General features: G+C 40.5%; 1 protein-coding gene across 6 annotated transcripts in view; it reads right to left on the reverse strand.

Moving 5' to 3' along the window:
* TBC1D5 (TBC1 domain family member 5) overlaps window positions 1-23737 on the reverse strand; it is a 364302-nt gene that overhangs the window by 157271 nt on the left and 183294 nt on the right. For 5 of the 6 annotated variants that reach the window (XM_065587056.1, XM_065587057.1, XM_065587055.1 and 2 more), the window contains one exon: window positions 21505-21633. The exons of the other annotated variant lie outside the window; for it this stretch is intronic. In XM_065587056.1, the coding sequence (XP_065443128.1) occupies window positions 21505-21604 (100 nt within the window). In that variant the 5' untranslated portion in view covers window positions 21605-21633. The remainder of the gene's footprint in view (window positions 1-21504; window positions 21634-23737) is intronic. 6 annotated transcript variants of the gene reach the window in all.

Here is a 23737-nt window from a genome sequence, read left to right on the forward strand (position 1 = left end):
ACCTTGGAGATGGTGCTGTTTATATTTGACATAAGCTAGGAGTTGTCTGCACACTCCTGTCAATTCAGACTATATTTCATCAGCTGTCCAATGGCTTCACGTATATTGGATAGTATGTGGAGAGGACTCTAGCAATAGAGGAACGGTCTGTAATGACCCTTCGGGTTTTCTATCTCAGAGGAATACCTGGACCATTTCAGGCATTTCCATTAGCCATAAAGTCTCTTGAGCTAGGTTAAGACTATTTGGTGATCAACTGTATCAGATGCTTAAGAGAAATCCAGGAAGATAGCATGCACTTCCATTGCCTATGAACAGAAGGTGGTCATCTACATGCCCTGGCATGAAGCCTGACCAGAAGGGATCCAGAATACTAGTAGCTAACAAGCAGATGTTGGATATTTTTTGTTAGTTTTTGAATTGGTTTGCTTAGAAAAGAGAAATTAGACTCTGGCCCATAGTTTGTGAGGTCTCCAGTAACAAGTGATAATTTCTTTAATAATGGTTGGATTATTGCATGTTTTAGGGTGGGCTAGGTAGATTCCCTTCAAAGGATATGTTGACAATCTCTTAGCAGGGATCCCACGGGCCTTCTACTTTCTTTTGCCATTAAGAAAGGGTAGGGGTCAGTCAGTGATAATAGGCTGTAAATGCTTCCACAGCTATTGCTGTAAATAGATAAACTCTTGGAAAACAAGGGCTGCATTTCTGGTTCTGTGCTCTGCTAATTTTTGGTGGCTCAAGAGGTTATCCTAGATGTAGGTATCTTTTCTATGAAAAGGAGTAATACCGCACAGGCAGGCAGGAAATGAAATGAGACTACCGAAACTGATCTGCTTATACGTCTCCATTAATAAAAGTCTCTCCAAGAAACCTCCGAACCAAGCTGTATATACAGTCTATGAAGGGAACAAGTCACCTTCATACCCATCATTTGTTGCCCCCCCCCTTCTCTTAGTCTTGGCTAAAATAGAGCATAAGCTTTTGGGAACAGGAGCATTTTATTATGTCTACAGAGATTGTATAATATGTATATACATTGCTTATAGGCTCCCGATCTGGTTGAGATTACTATAATTCAAATGAAGAACAACAGCAAAAGGTGCTGGGGGTCTGGGGCTGAAGAGTGTCTCTCTGGGTTTACAAAATCTAAATAGGAAAACTAATTTTTCCACTTCTCAAAAATCCAATACAACGGACGTGGTTTTGCTTAGGTTTCTCCCCTCTCCACCCCACCCCTCCCATGCAAACACACAAAGAAGTTCTCTCCATGCTGAAACCAGGCATTGAAATTGTAGTTCAAAAGGTGAATATATTAGAAAGTGTATGTGCGCAAACATGGGAATGGTTTAGCGATCTTAACTATAGCAGATACTGGCAGATATCTGTTCTAATTCTGTAAAAAGCAACAGAGAGTCCTGTGGCATCTTTAGGACTAACAGATGTATTGGAGCATAAGCTTTCGTGGGTGAATACCCACTTCGTCAGACGCATGTTAGTCTTAAAGGTGCCACAGAACTCTCTGTTGCTTTTTACAGATCCAGACTAACACGGCTACCCTTCTGATACTGTTCTAATTCTATGTCCACACTCACCTCTGCAGGCAATAATACAAGATGTGTTGTAAGATGCAACACAGTGCGCTGGCACCTTGAATGAATTCAAACATCTGATTTACAGTGTGCACCATCCAGTAGAAACATAACAAATTGTTCTTGCACCGTTTTTATTGAAAAAGTACATCAGTATCAGGATACTAAATAGTTTTAAAAATATTTAACCATTCTAACTTTTTCTTGATTAAAACGTTTGCCCCTCCAATTTATAATCCTAATCTTCGGTTTGTGACTCCTGCACTCGTCATTTTCTGGTGGGCTATATTCTCTATAAACATAAGCAGATTGGATCTGATATTATGAATATCTATTACCCAGCTGGGGTTAAGAAAGTGGCTGATAATGGGATATCTATAATACCTGAAAACTGAGGGCATTATTGCCCACTGGAGTTTCTACATCTATAAAACTTCAGTCCGGATATGTTTTAGTACCATTTAAAAATGTATATGCTGCTTAAGTGTGCGGTGAGAACACAGCTATAGTGGCTGTGCCAATAGCTTCACTATTATACGCTACAGAGTCATGCCACCCTGTCTCCGCCAAAAGTTAGAAATAAGTTTTGGCATTAAACACCATTTACTAGGTAGGGATGGCAATGGAGCAAAAGTGTAGTGGGCCACATGACCATGACTTACCAATTGGTCTGCATTTGGCAAGCCAAGGTGTTTATAAATATTCATACACACACAGAGTACAGTATCTATTACTCCAATCAATAGGGAGGCAAATCTAGTTTCTGCACACCATAATTCTGTGTGTTGGTTGGCTTAAATTAACCTTCCTTTTTTCTTAATGTGAGTGATACTTCTGACATTTTGACATTACCTACAAGCAATCAAGTATAAAACTCCCCCAAAATGGGGTCTTCTGGGAATCACTGCCAGACTCAAATGTAGCAGCACTTGTGACACTCAGTATAATGTAAATAGATTAATAATTTTAAGGGCAAACTATAATTATAGAAATAAATATACTGGGCACCTTTACCAATGCTGATAATTTACTACTTACAAGCTGACAATTTCTAAATGTAGAACAAGACTTTTAACAAAGATCCTCACTCCACCCCACATCCATCCCACCCTATCCCACGATATTCCATATACACTATGTATCAGGGCTATCTACCCTGTAGACAATTCAATTAATCTCACAAGTGAGACACACACACACACACACAGAAACAGATGTGGCACTAAGATTTACAAAGTTATTGAAACTTTTTAACAAGTAAAATGCATCTTTACTTAGCTACACCAGAATGAGGAATAAAGGGGTTTACATATGTTCCAATTCTAAACCTATCAATCAAACCCATGTTATTCCTTTGGGAGCTTATTTACATGCATATTTATCAGCTTCACATGCTAATTCCCTGCTGTTTTATGCCTGCGAGGCATGTTTATGAGTCATAATTGTTGATCTCATTTGATGTATTTCACTGAAGTAAGACATTATTCAGTTATGTGGCCTAATGTCAATGAATTACGATGACCTGATCTTCCAAATGCAACTTGCTCTTTAATTTTTATTAGAACATAACTTATTCAGAAGAAGAAATACACCAAAATGGAAGATTACTTGCCTCTATAGTCATTTTAGTTAACCATCTTATCTTTCAGACACTCCGCCCCACCTCTAGGCAAAGATTAAATATCATAATTTATAAACATCAGAATGTAAAGAATCTCATCCTTAAATTAATACTTTGGTCAAAGTAATGACTTTTAAAGGTAATTTTATTTTAATCAGCCACTGTATACCCCCAGGAGAAGTGATCTGTGATTAAGAAAGTCAAATTGTAATGCTTTATAACAACATCTTTAAAATAGTGGCAAAAATTATAAGTGGAAACTACTTGTTGATAAATATATTAAAGTGCTCAAACAAATAAAACTAAATTCTTAATCATAGATGGTGTACATAAATTCATATTAAATTCTATGAGTTTGCAACAAAATCAATTCATCACCATGACAAAACTTCAAGCTACCATTCAAAGGGGTACTCAAATAATTTAGGCCCAACATGTGACCTACTTTAAACAATCTGGTGGATTAAATTCCTCCACAATCTTTGCTCTATTTCTAATACCCATCCTGGTGCCAAGAAATTAAAAACATGAACAGTCTACACATTTATTCTTTTATAGCAAATAACCAGCATGGATCCCAAATTCACAAATCCTAGTCCCAAAATGTGCTGACATCGCACATGCCAAAGGAGGCTCTTCAGAGCAGGCTTTGTCAACCCCCTGTTGAGTCTCATACAGGTGAGGGAACTAGGGGTGCTGGTGGTGCTGCCCCACCCCCTGGCTTGCAGTGGTTTCCATCATATACAGAGTTTACAATTTGGTTCAATGGCTCTCAACACTCCCACTGTACACATTGTTCCAGCACCCTGCATACAAATGATCATCATGCATTAATATACACTGGTTTGGAGCTAGCACTTTTGCACATCAACTGTACTGAACAAGTTTCTAATGTTATTAGCCTCCACTCTGATGACAATCAATGGTGTTTTTTAAGAAACAAAAAAAAGCCCCAAACCAAGTATCTATTGTCATGTTGATTTAAATTCCACAGAAATGAAACATATTTGACAAATGGAAAAGGAGTAAATAGTAATAAAATGTTTTCAAAGTTCTCACATAGTATTACAAATAGAGTAAAATACTAACTTCTACCATTCTGAGAAATATATACTAGTGTCCATTTAAAAGACTCAATGTCACTAATGTGAACTACAACTTTAACCAATAGGAAAGAAATATGCAAAAGATGAAAATTTTATTTTAACTAGCTGACTCACCCCGATGTCACAATCCTACCATCCAAGGAAATTTTCCACAAGAATCTTAAAATCAAACTGTTAAGTACAAACACATCTAACACATTCTACAATAGAATCTTAGCAAGATATTATCAGCTTAGATGTGTGAAAAATTATATCATATTTTTCACAACCACAAATAATTTGTTGTTTTAATTTGTCTGTTTATGCAAACAAAATAGTTTTTGCATGAAAAAGTGCATAAATATGAGGAAGAACCCAACCCCAATCAATGTGGGTTTTCCATGGCATCTTTCAAGTGAGAAGCTTACTTGAGATGGAGCTATACTACAACACAGCAGCATTAAAAATCTTTGTTTGAACAACTGAATTAACTGCCATTGAATTAATGCCACAATGACTAGAGTGCAGTTTCACCTCATGCAGACCACACATTTAAAGCTGTCACGTTGGCATCCCACGAGCTAGCAGATTAGGAAGAATTCTCACCATTTAAGCATACAAAACGGTTTATTAATTAAATTGATGAAATTTTATTTGGGGCCCAAATTCACAAAAGTCTTTATGTTAACACTAGAATATTTAAAGCAAAAAGCTGGATTCACTGAGTTCTAACCAACAGAAACGTGAGGTAAATGGTTAGAATACTCACAATTAACTGTGTACAGACAGTTTACACTTACAAAAAATCTGGAATTTTCTTAAGTATCTGTCATACTTCTTGTATGGTTGGGACAGGAGACTCAGATTTGGAAGTGTATTATTTTTAAACGTGCTACATTAATGAGATAATATTTCATGAAGTAAAATAAAATCAATTTTAAAAATAAAATATTGCAGTCAGCTGGCTAGTGAGAATTCAAAGCTGAGCTTTGTACAGCATTTGCAAAGAACAAGTTTTAGAACATTTTAAATCATACTTGTATAAGAAAAAAATAACACCAGGTCGCAGAAATTTGGAGGTGGCTCTGTGGCTCAACATGCTTAATTTTCTTCTCTATTCCATTAAGATAACATCTGTTCTGGCCACCAGTCAGCAAATCAAATTTGATGAGAATTCATTTGAGTGCAAGGTAAAAAGGCGTACTAATGGACAGATTTATGGGGTTTTTTCCTCCTTCAACAAAGCTTTTACATTTCTGAATTAAAAAGTAAACAAAAGCAACTATAGTATCTTAAAAAATAATTAAGTAACAAGCATATGGAAGAGGTAGTCTAACCCTAACCAAAATATGACATTTTCACCTTAAAAGAAAGCAGCCTTTTTTCATCTAATCTATATGGCATACTATACATTTTTAAACAGTAAATTGCTGATTCTATTTGATTTGATTGGATTCTATTTGAATCCAATTTGATTAGGACATGCAGACAGATGAGAAGGATACATGGGATGGATTTAAGCAACAGACCACAACTGACTTATTTACAGCTGGGAAGGGCATTAGCTATTTAAAAAGAAAAACAGATTTATTTATTTTTTTGAAAAATGGCTATTATATTTTACATATGCTCCTATGCAGCTTCTATTTTCAACCTTTTTACCTACATCACATATAACATTAAAAACATAGGTCCTCCTCCGATTTGCATCAAATCGTATCTGAATTCTCCACAGACATAATATGAACATATCATTATATCAAATAATTTGTGAGTTGCATTGAGTTTCAGTGAATGTCAGCCCAGTATAGCACCTACAGTTGTAGTGACAGACTAAGCACCTAGTAATTCAAAAATTGCTTAAGTCTCCTAGGTGCATAAAAATGGTTTAGAGACTTTGAAAGAACATCCTCTTGGGCAATATGTTTGCACTTCTGATCCTTCAGGTGGGAACCTGGAAGTACTGAGGCACACAATATTTGAACATAAGAAAAAGTTAACTATGCTTTTTTTTTTTTAGTTACATATATAGCATATAAATAGCTCCATCTGAATTGTGGGGGGAAAAATCAGTCATAAAAGCCTTAGTAATGTCACATGCACCCACTCTGACATCATACCATCTTCCAAATATTTACGATTTTAGAGGAAAGCCTGGGTTTTTTAGTTTTTTAATTTTAATGAATACTTATGAATGACTAAATAATCTGCTACATTTTAGTACAAGTGTTTTTACTGTATTTTTAACTTTATAAAAAGTATTCTTTTTAAACTTGAATACCAAAAAAACAGCTATCAACAAGGCCCTTCATTTTAAGTTTTTACCAACTTTTATCCAAATGTTAGACCATTCAAGTACATGAAAATACTGATTATGTTAAGAAAATCCAATACATTACATAAGGTAGATATGTTTATGTTAATAATAAATTAGTCTAAGTGTAAATGTTACTCCTGGGGAGCATTCTGCGCCAAAAAATAAAAAATTCTGCAAATTTTATGTGTCAAAACAACACTACAGAATCACACCAGTTTCAATTATTTTGGTAATTTATTTCAAAATACCTGTCAGCAAGTATGTCTGTAACAATACAGACACAAAAAAAATCCCCCAGGAGTAGAGTTAAAGAAACCACTATGATAACTCAGTTCCTGTTTCTCTGTCCCCTTTCACCCTACCCCAGAACTCAGCTGGGGAGAGAGATACCCGCACCCCTCCCCCCAGAGCCAAGCCACGGGTCCCCTCCGGCCCAGATACCCGCACCTCCACCCTTCCCTAGAGCCATGCCATGCCCCCACCCCTGTCCAGACACTCCCCTCCCACCCCAAGAATCCAGAAGTGAAACAGCCTGATGCTCGGTCCCAGGTTTGCATGGTGTTTCCTGTGCACCACCTTCTCCTTCCCTCAGGGTATGCTGGGAACTGCACATGCCAGGGACGCTCTAGCTCTCTTCCCCTCCCTCCAGCAGTGTCTTTTATGTGCAAGCTGGGCTCTGCCAGGTCCAGCAGCCCCTAGTGGCAGCTAGCACCACTGCAGCCCATTTCTGTGGGGGAAAGGAAATTCTGCATGCACGTTAATTTCTGAAAAATTCTGCATTACGCAGTGGCGCAGAATTCCCCCAGGAGTAAAATGTGAGGCTGTGTGTTAAAGTAAGGCAATGTAGTGAAAGATACACACGTGAAAGTGCGTGTGTATGTGTACGCCAGTGCATGAGTCCTAAAAAAAGTAATGCTGGTACTTCCCAGATCCAACTCCCAAGTCTGTAAGAAGAGAGGGTGGTTCAGTAACCTGTGTGGCCCAGGTAACCGACCTCCCTCTCTCCTTCCAGAATGGGAAGATGGATCAAAAGTACTCTTACTTTTCTCTTTATTTGTTGCGTTTGTTCTGTCTTCCTATCACCCAATATTAACTTGGGTATTTACCCAGAAAAGCGTGAAGTTAATTCTTGCACCAATTTTCACCCATTTGTTTTGTGCAATAAACAGATAAATTTCTGGGAAATTTTAAACAAAAACAAAAAGGGCCTTGCTTATCAATAAGGAGCTACTACATGGAATTTGTACCAAACTAGACTGTGTATATGTGTGTTAGGATGGTGTTTCTAATCCCACCTGGCCTGCTTTTATTGATTCACTGAATTTTGAGCAAGTTTAGGTCTAAAGCTAGACAAGAACATGAATGTTACTGCAATTTATTTTTTGTATTTCTTGTAAGTGAAACCTTTAGGCCAAGATTTAAAAAAAAAATATGGATTTTGGGTACTCAATTTGAGATACCTTAACTGGGGCCTGATCTTCAGAAGTGCTGAGCATCTAATGTCTGCAAATGAGGCCCTTTTATAGCATCTCAGGATGGACACCCAAAAATTTAGGCATCCAAAATGACCAATGACTTAAGCTTGGCCTACACTACTGCCTCACTTAAACCATATTGCCTTCAACCCTGTTACCTCTGCAGTCCATGGGAACGTTGCCATTACTTTTAATGATATTAGGACAGTCCATTATACAGAAAAAGTCAGAGGAAAAAAAAAGTCTCAATCATTTTGTTAAAAATAATTAAAGTTGATTAGTAATAATAAGGTACTGTAACTGAAAAGATAAACAGTAGAGACATTTGTTATCAAAGTAAAATAGGAAAATTAAAATAACCTGTAACACTTTTGTATATGCAATTCATCAGGAAATGTTGTAAAAGAACAAAAGCAAATGTTGGCTCATTCTGGAGGTTCTTTGTCATCATTAATGTATTCAGGTTTTCACAGCTGAATTGCTGTACTTTGAAAAGATTTTCATGAAAGGAAACTCATTCAACGTTTAAACAAAGCTGTCAGGTTACCGAGATTCAAATTTGTTTGTATGTCCAGAAAATGTTTTCTTCTTAAAAAAATACTCTGGGTTAGAAGTGTATTATTCCTTTGCGCTCGATTTGTAAACAACAGAAAATAAGCTTTTGTTAAACACCGCACTTATTTATTTATTTTGTGGAGATGGGAATAGTATATTCCAAAGTGGAGGCGAAACTACATTGTGTGGCTATTTTACTTCATTACTAGTTGTGTTACTCAAATTGATACAAATGGTCTCCTTCTGTTTCTGTCTGTCTGCTTGCCTGATCAGTACAACTAATTGTCAGTGCTGGGGAAATCTCCTATATCTAAATAGAAGATGTGCAGTTTGTAACCTGCTTAATTCGCCTTATGTCCTGCATGGCCCTCGGTATGGTATTCATTAAAGCATCAGCTGCTTTGTTTGTAGTAGTGGCACCTAAAGGTAGGCTTATTTTTCTTTGTTAAAAGGCCAGATTGTTGATAAATATACACATCTTAGTGTGAATAGTAAGAAATTACCTAGTAAGTATTATGGTACTTTGTTTTTCCCTCATGCTGAGCACCTTTACTTAATTATGCACCTACAAAGAAGACACTGCAAAGATATACAAGTTGACAAAAGATTAAGGCCCTTTAGGCCTACTGATCTGAAGCCTAAAATCTGACCTTCGCAAGGGTAAGCTTTTGACAATTAAATGAAACACAAGGTTTAATTACCTAATTTTTAAAACAGGAAATTCCAGATCTTTAAAAATAAAAGGAAATGATCAAAAAATTAAAAGTCAGGAAAGATTCAGTACATATTGACATATTTTGCTTAGAAATTAGTTTCTAAGGCAATCAAAATAGCATAAAATCAATTCAATTTGTTTTTCTTACCATAGAGGGATTCATTTTTATTTTTTTTAAAACAAACTGAGGGCTTGAGATACATAGGACTAACTCCAGCTAACTTGTTAAATCAGGTGTTGTGCTTGTTCAGGTCATAACTATTGTACAAACTTCATTCCTCTGCATCGAAGAACAGAAGTGAACTCAAAAATATTCGATCTATCCAACATATTACCCACATTTAGGATTATGATTCATGTGTTCCCCTTTCACTATACCAAAGGAAAAACAAATCCAATTAACATCCTGAGATTTGATATGTAGGATTATATAGACATGTACCGTACATATATTCCCTTTTTAATATATATTTTTAATCAAACTGTATCTTCCCAATGCAGGAGATAAACATGAAATAATTTGATTCTTTATTTCTTTTTACATGGAATCACTTGTGTGAAGTGTATAATTGCACCTTTATAATTTTTGTATCAACTTTCAATGAAATATAAAAGGAGAGAATGAAGGCCTCCTTTTGTATTGCTATGTTACTTGCAATGAGCTAGTTTTAATATACAGTTAATTACACTTACAATGGTCACACTTGAAAAATTTCTTCTGTTTTTAAAGACTACCATTTGAGAGGAGTGCCTACATTTAAAATGAATACTGCTTGAACTGATAAGCCCCCACAAATGGAAGAACCTTCTTAAGGGCAGCCACAGTATGTGAACCATGTAGGTCAAAGTACTGACAGACAGTTCCAAAATACTTTTTACCCCATTTAACAATAATGAACGACTACAGAGATAGAACCATACATAGAGGTAGAGTCATGTTTACAAAAATCATGTTTACAGAAATCTTATTCTTGTTGAGAACTGCAGGCTGTCAGTAAAATGGATTTAAAATTGTGCGGCTTTCTTAAAAAATAACTTCCCTTTTTATTTAATTTGCAAACCACATACTATTACAAGTTGTCTTCATCGGACCCTTCATCTGAAAAAGCAAACTGGGTTGAAATTCTCTCACACATTTTGTTTTAATCAAACCTGGATCCTATGGCATCTACCTTAGCTACAATACGGATCAAGATGAAAGCACAATCAATAGGCCTCAGTCTAGACAAGACCAGAGTGATAGTAAGAAAGAAACTAGGAGAAACATTGATGGTGGTGTCCCTACCTTCATTATTGAGGGGGTTTATTGTCAAGGATGGATGTTCACAATTTGAAGCACATCTAGATCAAGTGTCATACTGTCACCAAAAGGCCTTCTTTTATGTCTCTCAGACAATCCATTTATGACAATTTCTCTATATGCTGACTGGCAGTTATCCATGCCTTTGTGATATCCAGATTGGATTACTGCACAGCAAAATTCATGAAGTTACAATTAGTGTAGGATACAGCTATGCAGTCACTTGGCTGTGTTAGTTATAGGTAGAAAAATCGCATTATTTTCAGCTGCAAGCTTGTGCTGATTGTTATAGAACCACGTATGGGTTGGGTCCCGGTAACTCACAAGTCTGTGCTCTAACTGTTCATAGATTTGAACGTTGAGGCAGGTCATTTAGGAGGGTCCAAGCTCTGCAACTCATTTCCTTCCTCAGTTTCACAGAGCGCGAGCTTGATGACGTTCGGGGCACAGTGTAAAGCCCACCCCTTTACTTTGAAGTTGCACATGAGGTGATTTGGGGCATGCCTATAGTCTACAACTAATTAACAACAATTATACAGTACAGTAAAATCCAAAAATACTTTAAATACAATTTATTTTTAAATAAAAATGTTGGGTATTATCCATTACCAACTGGCTTTATAATGTAATATAATATTTTTAAAGCATTACCATTTTTTTCTCCTGCCTGATATCCAGTTCAGAACGTTTTCCCAAGAAAGAAATTAGAAAAGGAAATGAAAGTAGAATTGAGAGAGAAAGTGACAGGTACAGTTAATGCAAGATGTAAATGAAGAGGAAGTGTTCCCGCGGCCTGGTAGTCACCACAATTCTGTTACTGTTAAAAGCAGACTAAACAGTAGCTATTATTAATAAATGAATATTAAAAACAGTGTTATGTTAGCATCTGGTGTTGGAAGATGCAGAAAATATCCTTGCTTCTGCTCAGCCACCACAACGTGAGGCAGACTTAATAGAGCTCATTCTTCTAGGCAGTAGTGAAATTCTATCCCTGAAACTCTGTCCTTATCTTCGAGCTGCTGAGTAGCCTGGGCCCAGGATTTCTAAAAGATCAACTAAAGCTTTGGGACCAGGATCATGATCAACAACTCTGCTCCTCAGACAGAATGGGACTTTCTACCATAAAGTTAAAGCTCTTCGGTGCAGAAGATAGCACTTTCTTGGACACAAGTATGAGACTGTGGAATGAGTGAAAGGAATTAAGGACCACCATAAACCTCACCCCGGTCTTCTCCAAGTGCAAGGCACACTTCTTCTACCTTTATATATGCATAGCAGCATTTACATTTTAAACAAATCCCTCAAAACAAAACACTACATGGCACACACAATTTTCCCCTGGGGAGAAACTGAGAGAAAGAACATACCTCACATGCCATATGTTAGTCACACTGCTTAATACACGACTGGAAGGCGTTCAGATACTACAGTGGCAAGGATTATATAAGAACTTATATTAGTACAGAACAGTGCAGTACAGAAGACCTCTGAGCCCTGCGTCACCATCAGCATCCTGCTCCAGGCTGGAATTTATGATCATATGAAAAACATCCTCTAGTTTCACATATTTCAAAAGCAGTTTTCCATTTTGTGTCAGTTCTTGGGGTACACCCAGGACTGAGAGTCACTTTGTTAACCCCTGATTAGAGCATGAGGGAGTCTTTCTTGTGGTAGCTGAATGTCAGCTCCATACCACATCCAGCCTTTCAGTCACTCCTCTGGGCTATGCCAGTCCTAACTTCGCCTGGCAGGTTAACAATAGGTGCGAATCCCAATCCTCGAGTCCCTTTGAAGCATTCCTCTGATATCCAGCCCAACACTGGATACTCTCAGAAGTTCCAGACCCTCTGCATCCAAAAGTACAGTGTATGCCAGTTTACCACTTTTAACTTAAACCATCGCTCCTGTAAACCACAGAGCACTTGTGAGCGCTTATAATAAAACAAAAGTAGGTTTATTTAAGAACGAATAAAGATTTAACTAGAAACAAGAGTGGTGGAAAGAAATGGTTACAATACAAAACAAAATCATAAAATATGTACGAGGGCCTACACTTATCGATAGTTACCTCTCCAACATAATAAAATAGGTTAATCCCCCACCACCACCTCCAAAGTTCAGTCTATTGCCAACCTGGCCAGTGTCACAAGAACAAGGATCCAAATGTTCATGAAAGCACCCTCGCTTCCCAAGAGGTTCTTCAATAAATGGATATGGAGTGCTCCTCCCTCCTCTGTGTTATTCTGAAAACTGTTTTGTTTCTCTTCAAATAGTTGAACCCTTGTATTGTTGTAAAGTTTCATTTCTACCTTTAAGAGGTCTTGATTGTTTGTCACTGCATCTGATGGCCTCCCATTCAAAGTCTTAGTATTGCACAAGGCTAAACAATTGTGCCTTGAATTGTATGAGTAGAATTGCCATACTGAATCAGACCCATGATCCTTCTAGTGCAGCGACCTGTCCCTGAAAGTGGCCAGCATCACCTGACTCTTGTAGATGACGGAGGGAGAAGAAAAGTGCAGAGGGGCGTGATGTGTGTGTTATGATATATAGAAAATTTTCAGTCTGGCCTACAGACAGAAAAAGGTGATTAACAAGGAATGGCTTTTGATTAAACATGACAGTGTTGTTTGTTTTTTCAATATATTCTAAGTAAAATATATTTAGGTTAAAGAGGATGTGTGTGACGCAGAGACCCCTTGGCAAAGGGTCCCATCTCTCTGTCTTTTGTAGACATCTCTCACTTCAAACCTGACAAACTCACTATATTAAACCTATAACTTACAGACTATCATAAAGAGCAGCATGTAATGTATCCATAGAAAGCTTGTAACTTGCTAAGATTCATAATTATTGTGAGCTGTGTGTGTAATAGTTGAGGAGTAATGTATTTATTTTAAAAGTGTGCTTTCTGGATTTGGAATAGAAGTTAAGACACCAGGAGATAATGTGTCTCAGTAATGGCAATGGGGAGTTGTCACCAAGCTCTGTTTGGCATCAGTGCTGGGGGGATGCAGAGGGGCACCCTCTCCCCCTTCCAGTCTGTGGGGTGGGGAAGGCTCCAGGGACTCTTCACCTCCCTCTGCCCCTACCCAGGCTGGGTGCTGCAGGGAGGGAGAGGAGAGGGGGTGGAGGGCAGAGGCACTGTCCCAGCCCTATTGCTTTCAGGAAGTGACAGGGGAGGAGGCATCAGGGCTCTTTAGTTCTCTCATCCCATCCTGTGAGGATGGCTCCAGGTTGCTATGGAGCAGGGGTCTCAAACTCGAATCACCAGGAGGGCCACATGAGGACTCGTATATTGGCCCTAGGGCTGCATCACCCACCTCCCGCTGTCGCCCCCTCCACCCCTGCCCTTGCCCGTGGGGTGCAGTAGGGGGCTCAGGGCAGGGGGTTGGGTTGCAGGGTGTGGCAGTGGGCTCAGAGCAGGGGATGGGGTGCAGGAGGGAGTGCGGGGCCTGGCAGGAAGTTGGGGTGCAGGCAGGAGGCTCAGGACAGGGAGTGGGGGTGCAGGAGAGGTTTGGGTTCCAGCCCGGCGCCGGTTACCTGGAGCGGCTCCGGGGTGGCAGCGGCGCGCATCGGAGCCAGGGTAGGCTCCCTCCCGGCCCTGGCCCTGTGCCGCTCCGCTCCGGGAAGAGGCGGGCATCGCGTCCCTGCGCTGTTCTTGCCTACGCATACCTCCCTCGAAGCTCCCATTGGCCGCGGTTCCCCGTTCCCGGCCTAATGGGAGCTTCAGGGGAGGTAACCACAGGGAACAGCAGCTCACAGAGCTCTCTGCGCCCCCTCTCCTCGGGGCCGCAGGGAAGCGGTGTCCGTGGCTTCCCGGATCAGCGTGGGGCCCTCAACACCATGGGGTTGGCAAAGCCCTGAGGGGCCGGATTAGGCCTTGGGGGGGGGGGCGGAGGGAGAATGCGACGTGCTGAGGAGGGGACGGGGGGCAGTGGGGAGCTTGGCGGGCCGCAGGGAAGAACCCCGCGGGCCGTGTGTTTGAGACCCCTTCTATGGAGGGTGGAGAGGAAGCAAGATCTGCCTGTATCTGCTCTAATTAGTTATTCTGCCCCATGAGATGGGCAAGTGGGCCAGGCAGTCAATCAGAGGGCTCAGATTGGCTAGAGCCAGGGTAGTCAATTCGTTTTTTGTCAAGGTCCAAATTTCTTGGCGAAGCTATAGTCAGGGTCCAGATTCCAGAGAAAATAATAAAAAATAATAGTAATGTTAATAATAAATTAAAAATACTGGGGTCTGTTCAAAAGCATCCTGCAGCCCAGATTTGGCTTGCGGTCTGCCTACTGATGACCCCTGGGCTAGAGGTTCTCGTTTGATCCCGAGACTGGCTCCAACCCCAGCCAAAATCACGTCACTCACCAAAAACCTGCAAGAGTTGGCAACACTGCAAGTCTGGGAAAGGGGATGAAGAACCCAGGAGGAGCGGAGGTGAGGCTGGGGGGGGGGGGGATCTGGGGGTAAAGGGATGAATTGATGGGGTTGTGAGCTGAATGGACTGAAGTGATGGGGGGTAGATTTAAGGGAAGGCTTGAACTGATGCAGGGGGCAAGCTGAACTGATGGTGGGCCGAATTGAAGGGGGTGGGGGCAAAATGAATTGCTAGGCAGGAACGGGAAGATAAGGAGGTGAGAGTTTCTTCAATGAGGGCCAAAATGATCTTACTCAACTAGTCTGGGGAGTGGGCAGCATTAATTGTCACACACAGACTGGAGATGGGCAGGGGGATATCAATAATCAAAAGACAGACCAACAAACCACAATTTTTTTAAACCCTCATGATTTTACTCTCTCAAGGTTGGCCACACTGCGATAGCTGAGAGCAAGTGGCTGCAGCGTCACTCATATTTGTTAAATAGAAATGTAGGACTGGAAGAGATCTCAAAAGGCTGTCTGGTCCAGTCCTTTGCCCTGAGGCAGGAGTAAGTATTATCTAGATCATCTTTTGATCTGGCCAGCACGCTCCTAGTTTTAGCTGCTTTCTAAACTGCTCCCACCTAGGAGTTTATGCCTCCTGATTGGTGGAGCTGAGGGGACACTGTAGGCTGCATCTCTCTAGTTAGACTCCTTCAGGACTAACCATAGAGACCCACCCAGGAAGACTCTAACCATAGAGATGTAGCCTACACCATTGATCCCCAAAGCACCCAGGACCACAGACTTGGAGCTAGCACTAGGACAACACTGGGCAGTGTTTTAGCCATCTCTCTCTCTGGTTACGGGGGCCGGCAAGCAAGTCAGGGAACAGCAGCCATAACAAGTTTACAGCAAACCCAGCCAGGAAGCAGCAGGCATGAGCAGCCAGAGCTGGACCCAGCTAGGGGCTGCAGCCCATCCAAAGCATTCCCCCAACTGATTGCCGGAAAAGACAGAACTTCCATCCATCCAGGGAAAGTGGTATATAGCATAGCTAGCAACTCAACCAGAGCTCCAGCCTGTCCTCACAAGGACAAGGAGCAGCAGCCTGGGAATTTGCCAGAGTTACCTGCACACCAACCCAAGAAGATACCAGAGCCATCCAGAAAAATAGCAATTTGTATGCTCCAAATGCTCATATCATGTTGCAGCCTTGTTAGTCCTAAGTATTGGTAATCAGGCTATTTTATGTCATTTAAGTAAGGCAATGTATATTCATCAAACATGCATTTTAGGGGATTCAGTCATTTGCATAAATTCTCCAGATTTCTGAACCTTCAGCTTTAACAGGCATGGTCATTAGTAGCAGCAGCAATCTGTCTGAGGGTAAGTCACAAAAGCACTATGTTCTTCTTGTAGTTATTCCTAGCCTGAGGTGCTTGTGCTCTCATGATTAGAAACTCTTGTCATAGCACAATTCCGTCTACTCAAAATATAGGAACAAAAGCAGGAGCACTGCCATAATATCAGTGGATCAACCAGAGGCTCACCAACCCAAAGAGGATGGTAAAGAGGAGTTCAAGAGAAACTTCACCACATTTGTTTTTAAATAAAAGCATAGTATATTTTAAAATAAATATAGACTATAGCACTATGTAGTCAAAGTATTGTAAAATACTACAGACAATATTGACCTGGCCCCTGAAATGGGAAGTTTAACAATCTTTGATTGTGCTCATTTCAGTCGTACCCTATGATATCTATCTTTTTAACCATGTCACCCTTTTCCTTTCTCACCATCTAACAGTCTCTTTAAAAAAAAAATCACTCGTAACTCATTACAACTTTTTCATTCCTTTAATAGAAGCCAAGAACATATTACATTTTTCTATGTGAAGTATGCTATTAAATAATAGCTTGTACACTAATTAAAGCAAATGAAATGGTGAGAACACACTGACACTGTTAAAGTAAATTACCCAATTCATTAATAGTTTCATTTCAAGTGACCTTAATTGTATTAATTGTAATATTGAGCAAATTAAATTGAAAAGGATTAAATACATTGTTCTAGTCCAGGGGTGTCAAACACGCGGCCCGCGGGGCTCTTGCGTGTGGCCCGTCAAGCTCCCCATGCCCCTCCCCCTCTGCCTGCCTGCGGGATTGCCCCCTGTGGCATTGCGAGCCCCGCGCCGCTCTCTGAAGCAACTGGTAGCACGCCCCTTCGGGCCGGGGGCGAGGGGGAAGGCGGCAGATGGCTCCTGCATTGCCTCTTTCCAGGCCCCGCTCCCCGCAGCTCCCATTGGCCGGGAACAGGGAACCGCGGCCAATGGGAGCTTCGTGGGAGGTACCTAGAGGAGAGCAAGAGCAGCACGCACAGAACCCTGAGCCCCCCAGGGGCTGCAGGGACACGGTTCCATCTGCTTCCTGGAGCAGAGCGGTGTGGGGCCGGGGGCCAGGGAAGGCAGGCAGGGAGCCTGCCCTGGCCCCCGGTGTGTGCCGCTGCCACCCCAGAACCGTTCTAGGTAAGCGGCGCTGAACTGGAGCTCGCACCCTGAACCCCTCCTGCACCCCAACTCCCTGCCCTGAGCCCCCTGCCGCATCCCGCACCCCTCCTGCACTCCCTGCCCTGAGCCACCTGCTGCACCCTGCACCCCGACCCCCTGCCGCACCCCTCACCCTCTTGCACCCCACACACCAACTCCCTGCCCTGAGCCCTCTGCTGCACCCTGCACACCTCCTGCACCTCAACTCCCTGCCCTGAGCCCCCTGCCGCACCCCCTCCTGCACTTCCTGCCCTGAGCCCCCTGCACATCTCCTGCACCTCAACTCCCTGCCCTGAGCCCCCGCTGCACCCTGCACCCTTTCTGCACCCCTGGGGGCAGCGTTAGGGTGGGGACGGGGTTGGAATGGGGCAGGGAAGGGGTGGGAAGAGGTGGGACAGGGTCGGGGACTCATGGAAGGGGTGGAGTGGGGGCAGGGCCAGGGGCAGCGAGGGGGGGGTGTCAGTGATGCGGCCCTCAGGTCAATGCAGTAGTCCTCATGTGGCCCTCGTGGTCATTTGAGTTTGAAAACTGCTAAAGTAGGAAGTGTGATTTCCTCTTGAAGGACAGGTTTAAGCATTAATGTGCTTAGATTCTTGAAATGATGCATTCTGTTTCTTCTTTGAGAAGAAATTATTTGCCTCATGACTGTGTTCAGGTTACCCATAAGAAGGAGCTGATTCCAATTCTGCAACTCATTTGCAGAGGCTTTTAGGAAAATTTAATTTTTGTTTCAATTTCCCTATCAGTAAAATGGAGATACTTACCTCACAGCGCTGTTTTAAGAATCATTTGTGTAGCGCCTTTAAAATATAAAGCTATATATAAGCAAGTATTTTTACTCAGAAGATTTCTACAGATCCTAAGTATCAGTAATATAATTAAAGATTTCACAACTCATTTTAAAATCAAAACGTCTTTCTTGTTATTGGTCAATTAGTAGCCTGAATACGGCTGTCTTGATTTGGATAATTGCAAACAAGCACATTCTCATGAGATTTCACTCTGATTCAAAATCCCAATATCCTAAACCACACAAAAATTGAATGGGTAACTTTTTTCCCAAAATAATCACCCCTTTAATTTTAGTCAAAGCCTCTAAAAAAATCAAAGACAGAAATATGGCAACCCTACAACTCTATATTTTATATCTATAAACAAACATACATGCTCCCCAAATTTAGTATTTCCTGTAGCTTGCCAAATCAGACTAGTTTCTGTCATTAATGAGATCTATTTTCACAATGCTTATACTTACTAATGATCTGCCTTATTTTCTTTAACTCATCTCTATAAAGATCTTTATCATTTAGTCTCCAAGACAATACTCTAAACATCTATCACTGCTTCAAAAGAACAACACACAGGCCTGATATTTCACAATATTCTACAAGTCATCTCTAAGCAATATGCTGCATCTCTTGTGAATTTCTATACTATTTGACAAAGTTGCCTGAAAAAAAACCTTTAGTGATTTTGTATTATCCTCTAAATAGCGTAACCACAACAATGTATATTGGGTACATCTTCAACTATAACAGGAAAACACATTTATCTTAAAATATAGGGATGTGGACAGTATTTTAGCAAAATATTAAAATAGCAATTCAAAAGATAAAATCAAACCCCAGCATAGACAAATGGTACATTAGTAGTACAACATATTACCATGTGAGAGAAATGGGTTCATGAGTGACACTTTGATTCTCACATCTAAGGCCAGCATATGATTGTAGGGATACTCTTCCCAATGAATGACTAAATTTATTTCAGTAGAAGGGACCATTATGATCACTTAGTCTGACCTGTTGTATTGCACATACCTAGGGCCCTACCAAAGTCTCTGATCAACAGATGGATTCATCCCAATGGTTAGAATACTCATTTAGGAATCAGTGATTGCCTCCTTACACTGAACTTCGGAGGCGGATTGCATGGGCAAGGAAAATTACATGCTTAGATATACAAGCCCTCTCCCACAGCAATACAAAAATATACTTTATTTAAAATTAAATGATAAAACAGAGAAGATTGATCTTAGTTACATATGGCACCAAATTAAAATGCAGTATGTGTTTCACAGTAAAAAAAAAAAAAAAGAAGCTATGAAAATGAAATGGATGCATTATATAAAATATTAACATATACAGAATGTGAAAAAAACTGTACTATGGTTGGTAACCTTTCTGACTTTGGGGGAACCATGTATTTACATATCCTTATCTTCCCGTGTGTGTGTGTGTGTTGTGTATATATTTTTAACAGTTGACAGCTGTTTTAGAGCATACAGAGATGCCAAGCTGAATGAGGGCCTTGATTACTTCAAGATGAGCTATCTAAAGTTTCTATTCATTTTAAGTGTTGTTAGTGGGAAGAGTCATTAGTCACTTCCTTGTCTCATAGAACATCAGCATACATTTACATTGTTAATGAACATTTGGGGTAAATGAATTAATGGCACTTTTAAACATCAATTCAATACTAATAACTTTGTATGTCATAGAAATGTTAAGGTTGGGATAAAAACTAAAAGCCTGTTCATTCAAGGTAACTAATCACTCTTGGGCACAATAAAGGGTAAAATTAATTTAAAATGTTTTTGTAACAGGGTTAAAATCTTGACTTGTCTTGAAATGGAGCTGAGAGACACGTGTGGATTTTTTTTTTTTTTAACTAAACAAGAAACTTGCAATTTTGGATCAGTGTTGGCTACACACAAACCTAAAGTACATCACAAATTTCATTTGGAAAATATGTAATACTTCAGAATTTTAAAAATCTTTATTCCTAGGCTTCTGAAAATGTGTACTAAGAATGCATTTGCTTTATCAAACTAAGATGGCTATTAACCTTTTAGATGTGAAGTGTAAAAGCGTAGTGACATTCACTTGAAAAAACTATTACCTTTACAGACTGGGCTCCACCAAGATGTCCATTCTACTTTTCCTCACATTGAAAAAAGCTTTATAAAGCAGTAAAAAAAAAAAATGAACTCTGTGATTTTAGCTTTTTACAAAATAATTGATATCTGAATTAAAAATTGAAATGCTGCTCTTTTTAATACATTTTATTATATGGCAGATTTACACATAGAGGCACACAGAAAACACGTGACTAAGCTGTTTCAATTCTAATTTAAAATGAATTTTTTATCTTGCATTCCTGGTACATGCGTTCAATGACTGGAAAATTACAGGTAGTTAAGGTGTCATTGTGTATAACTGAGTACTTGAGGAATGTTTTCATGACAAGGATGAGGTTTCAAGCATCTTGTTAAGCTTATCATTTCCTTCTAACCAACCATGTTGTCACTACTAGCAAATAAGTAGAAAGGACAAGTAACACAGACAAGCACTTGCATTATGCAAGCAGTTTCTTCTCACTGTTCATTGGAGTAGTCTGAATACTGCCTTCTGTTAATTTACCTTGAGTTACACAGTAATTTCCATTTTAATTCCACCCGTTCTACTTCAGGTTTTTATTTAAGGAAACCAGGAGAACTAAGTGTTATGATTCAACGGAAGAAAAAAAGAAAATCTTTTTTTATCGGCATAACCTCACCCAAAATAAAAGGCTAAATTTTATCAAAGAAAAAAATCAATAGTGTAGATCAGCCAAAAGAGCCCATCTTGGAAAAAAAGTTGCAACAAAGGCCATGTTGCATTTCAATATTCTTATGCTGAAGTCACTGTTTGGTTTATGATTAAAAAAGGATGACAGCGCATTAAACATTTGGCTAATGTTTCTATCCGTAATTGAAAGTTGACTTTTCGTGGTTTTCATTAGTGTTAGAGTGCTCTACACACACTCTGTGAAATGTTCTTAAAGTTGCCCTGCTCAACTTCACTGAGAGAATTAAACAAATTATGACAGGCATAGCAATCATGAGACTCTTACGTAAGGTTTCTAAGTACAAAGTAAAAAGTGTAGAAATATTAAACTCACCTTCTTCAGGCTTGTTCAAGTAACCCTGCAAGGGATCAATGCCTATTTCTTGCTCTTCTGTTTGCAAGGGGTGACTGGTTTCAGATATGGAATGATACATACTGGCAATTTCCACTAAAGAGCGATTATCTGGGAAGGAAAAACAGAGACACAACTAATATGTAAGCGTTTCTTGGCTTTACAATAACAAAAAGGAAGCGGAAAGCCTAATGCTGTAAATGCTTATAACGCTTTCCTGATTTCTAGCATAATGTTACCATTACATGTCTGGTAAGCATATTAAAGAAAATTATGTTAAAGAAAATTAATTCCAAATCACCTAACTTCTGCTCAAGTGTTTCTGAGACGTGCTTAATTTGTATTAATTATTATTATTTGTATTACAATAACACCTAGATTTCAGGGGCCGGGACTGTTTGAGGTGCTGTACAATCAGAACAGTAAGATGGTATCTGCCCCAAAGAGATTACCATCTAAGCATAAGACAGTGGCAACCAGTGGACACAGACAAATGGGGGAGTACAAGGAAACAAGGATATGGTATTGGTCAGCAAGATAGGCAGTAGTCTCAGCACACCAGCAGCCTTATCATTGCCAAGTTTCTCGTTGGCATCACAGAAAAAAAAAAAAAAGAGCTTTAAGGAGCATTAATGAGGTAGTCTATGAATGCTAATAGGGAACTGCTCCCAAGTGTGAGGAGTAGCATGGGAGAAAATACAAAAGTGGTTGTTTGAAGATTTAACAAGTGTGTGATGGAGGCATTATGGGCTGGCTGGAGGAGATGGTTGACATATTGTTAGTGAATGAGACAGGATAGGTAGAGTGGGAATACGCCACAAAGAGCTTTAAAAGCAAAGACAAATAGTTTGTGTCTGGTACTAGAGCAGATTTCTCAAATGCGACCACCAGGAGCTTTTTTTTGAGGCCACAGCCTCCTGGGCTGTGATTGGGGTGGGGCTGTGGCAAAGCAGTGGCTTCACCCCCGGGGCTGCCTGCAGGGGTTGATCCATACCCCCCTCTGGAGCCACAAACACTATAGGAGCAAGCAACCAGTGCGAGTTCCCCACCTTGCCAGGGCGGTGTGGCTCGGGCTTCAGGCTTCCTTCCGCCCTGGGGTGACAGGTGGCAGGCTCTGTCCCCCAGCGGCAGAGTTTTGGGCTCCATCCCTAGACTCACCCCCATCATCATCTCGACCCCTGCTGGCTCCTCCAGATCCCCATTGTCCCTGGCCCCCCTGCCTCCTTACCCATCTCCTCATCCAAGGCTTAATTTGTCCCCCAGCATGCCAGGGCTGAGTTAAGTGTGCTGTGAAGAATGATATTAACAAATATAGACCTATAGACTTTTCACAGTGGCAGATTTCCTAACTAGCAATCTAAAAAAAAAAAAAAGTTAAAACATGCAAAGTACCTTAATTTTTGTTTCTATTCTCTTTCGGTGCAGTAAAGAATAGAGACAACTGTACATTATTTTTATTTTTGAGTCTGCAAAAAAACCCTACTTAAATAAATTACAATTATCTGGACATGTATACGCCTCTACCCCGATATAACGTGACCCGATATAACACGAATTTGGATATAACAGAGTAAAGCAGTGTTCGGGGGGGGGGGGCAGGGCTGCGCACTCCGGCGGATCAAAGCAAGTTCGCTATAATGCGGTTTCACCTATAACGCGGTAAGATTTTTTGGCTCCCGAGGACAGCGTTATATCGAGGTAGAGGTGTATGCGCATATTTATTTGTTTTTCCTAAAGTTAATTAAGTATTTTAGGAAAAATTGATAGCATGGCCTCCAGCAACAGTTGGTGGCTGCACTCTGAGGCCACCAAAAAATATGTTGTGAGCCGGGCCGGTGCAACCCATTAGATGACCTAGGCGGTCGCCTAGGGCGCTAGCATTTGGGGGGCAGCGACCACTGCAGCCAGATCTTCGGCGGTATTTCGGGGCGGGACCTTCCGCCGCCTCGGTCGGGGGCGGGACCTTCCGCCGCCTAGGGTGGCAAAAAAGCTGGCAGCACTCCTGGTTGTGAGAACCCCTGTACTAGAGAATAGGAAGCCAATGAAGGAATGCAAAGAGAGGGTTTACATCGTCACAGCAACGGGCTAGGAAAATTATCTTCACAGCAGCATTCTCAAGAGAAATAAGAAAAGCAAGATGACATTTTGGGTCTTTGTTAAACATTTCAACCTTTACATCTTGAAAAATATGTACGTAGCTTACCTCAGAAAAGAA

Source organism: Chrysemys picta, chromosome 2, assembly GCF_011386835.1.
Source record: "Chrysemys picta bellii isolate R12L10 chromosome 2, ASM1138683v2, whole genome shotgun sequence".
In the NCBI taxonomy this organism is placed as follows: Eukaryota; Metazoa; Chordata; order Testudines; family Emydidae; genus Chrysemys; species Chrysemys picta.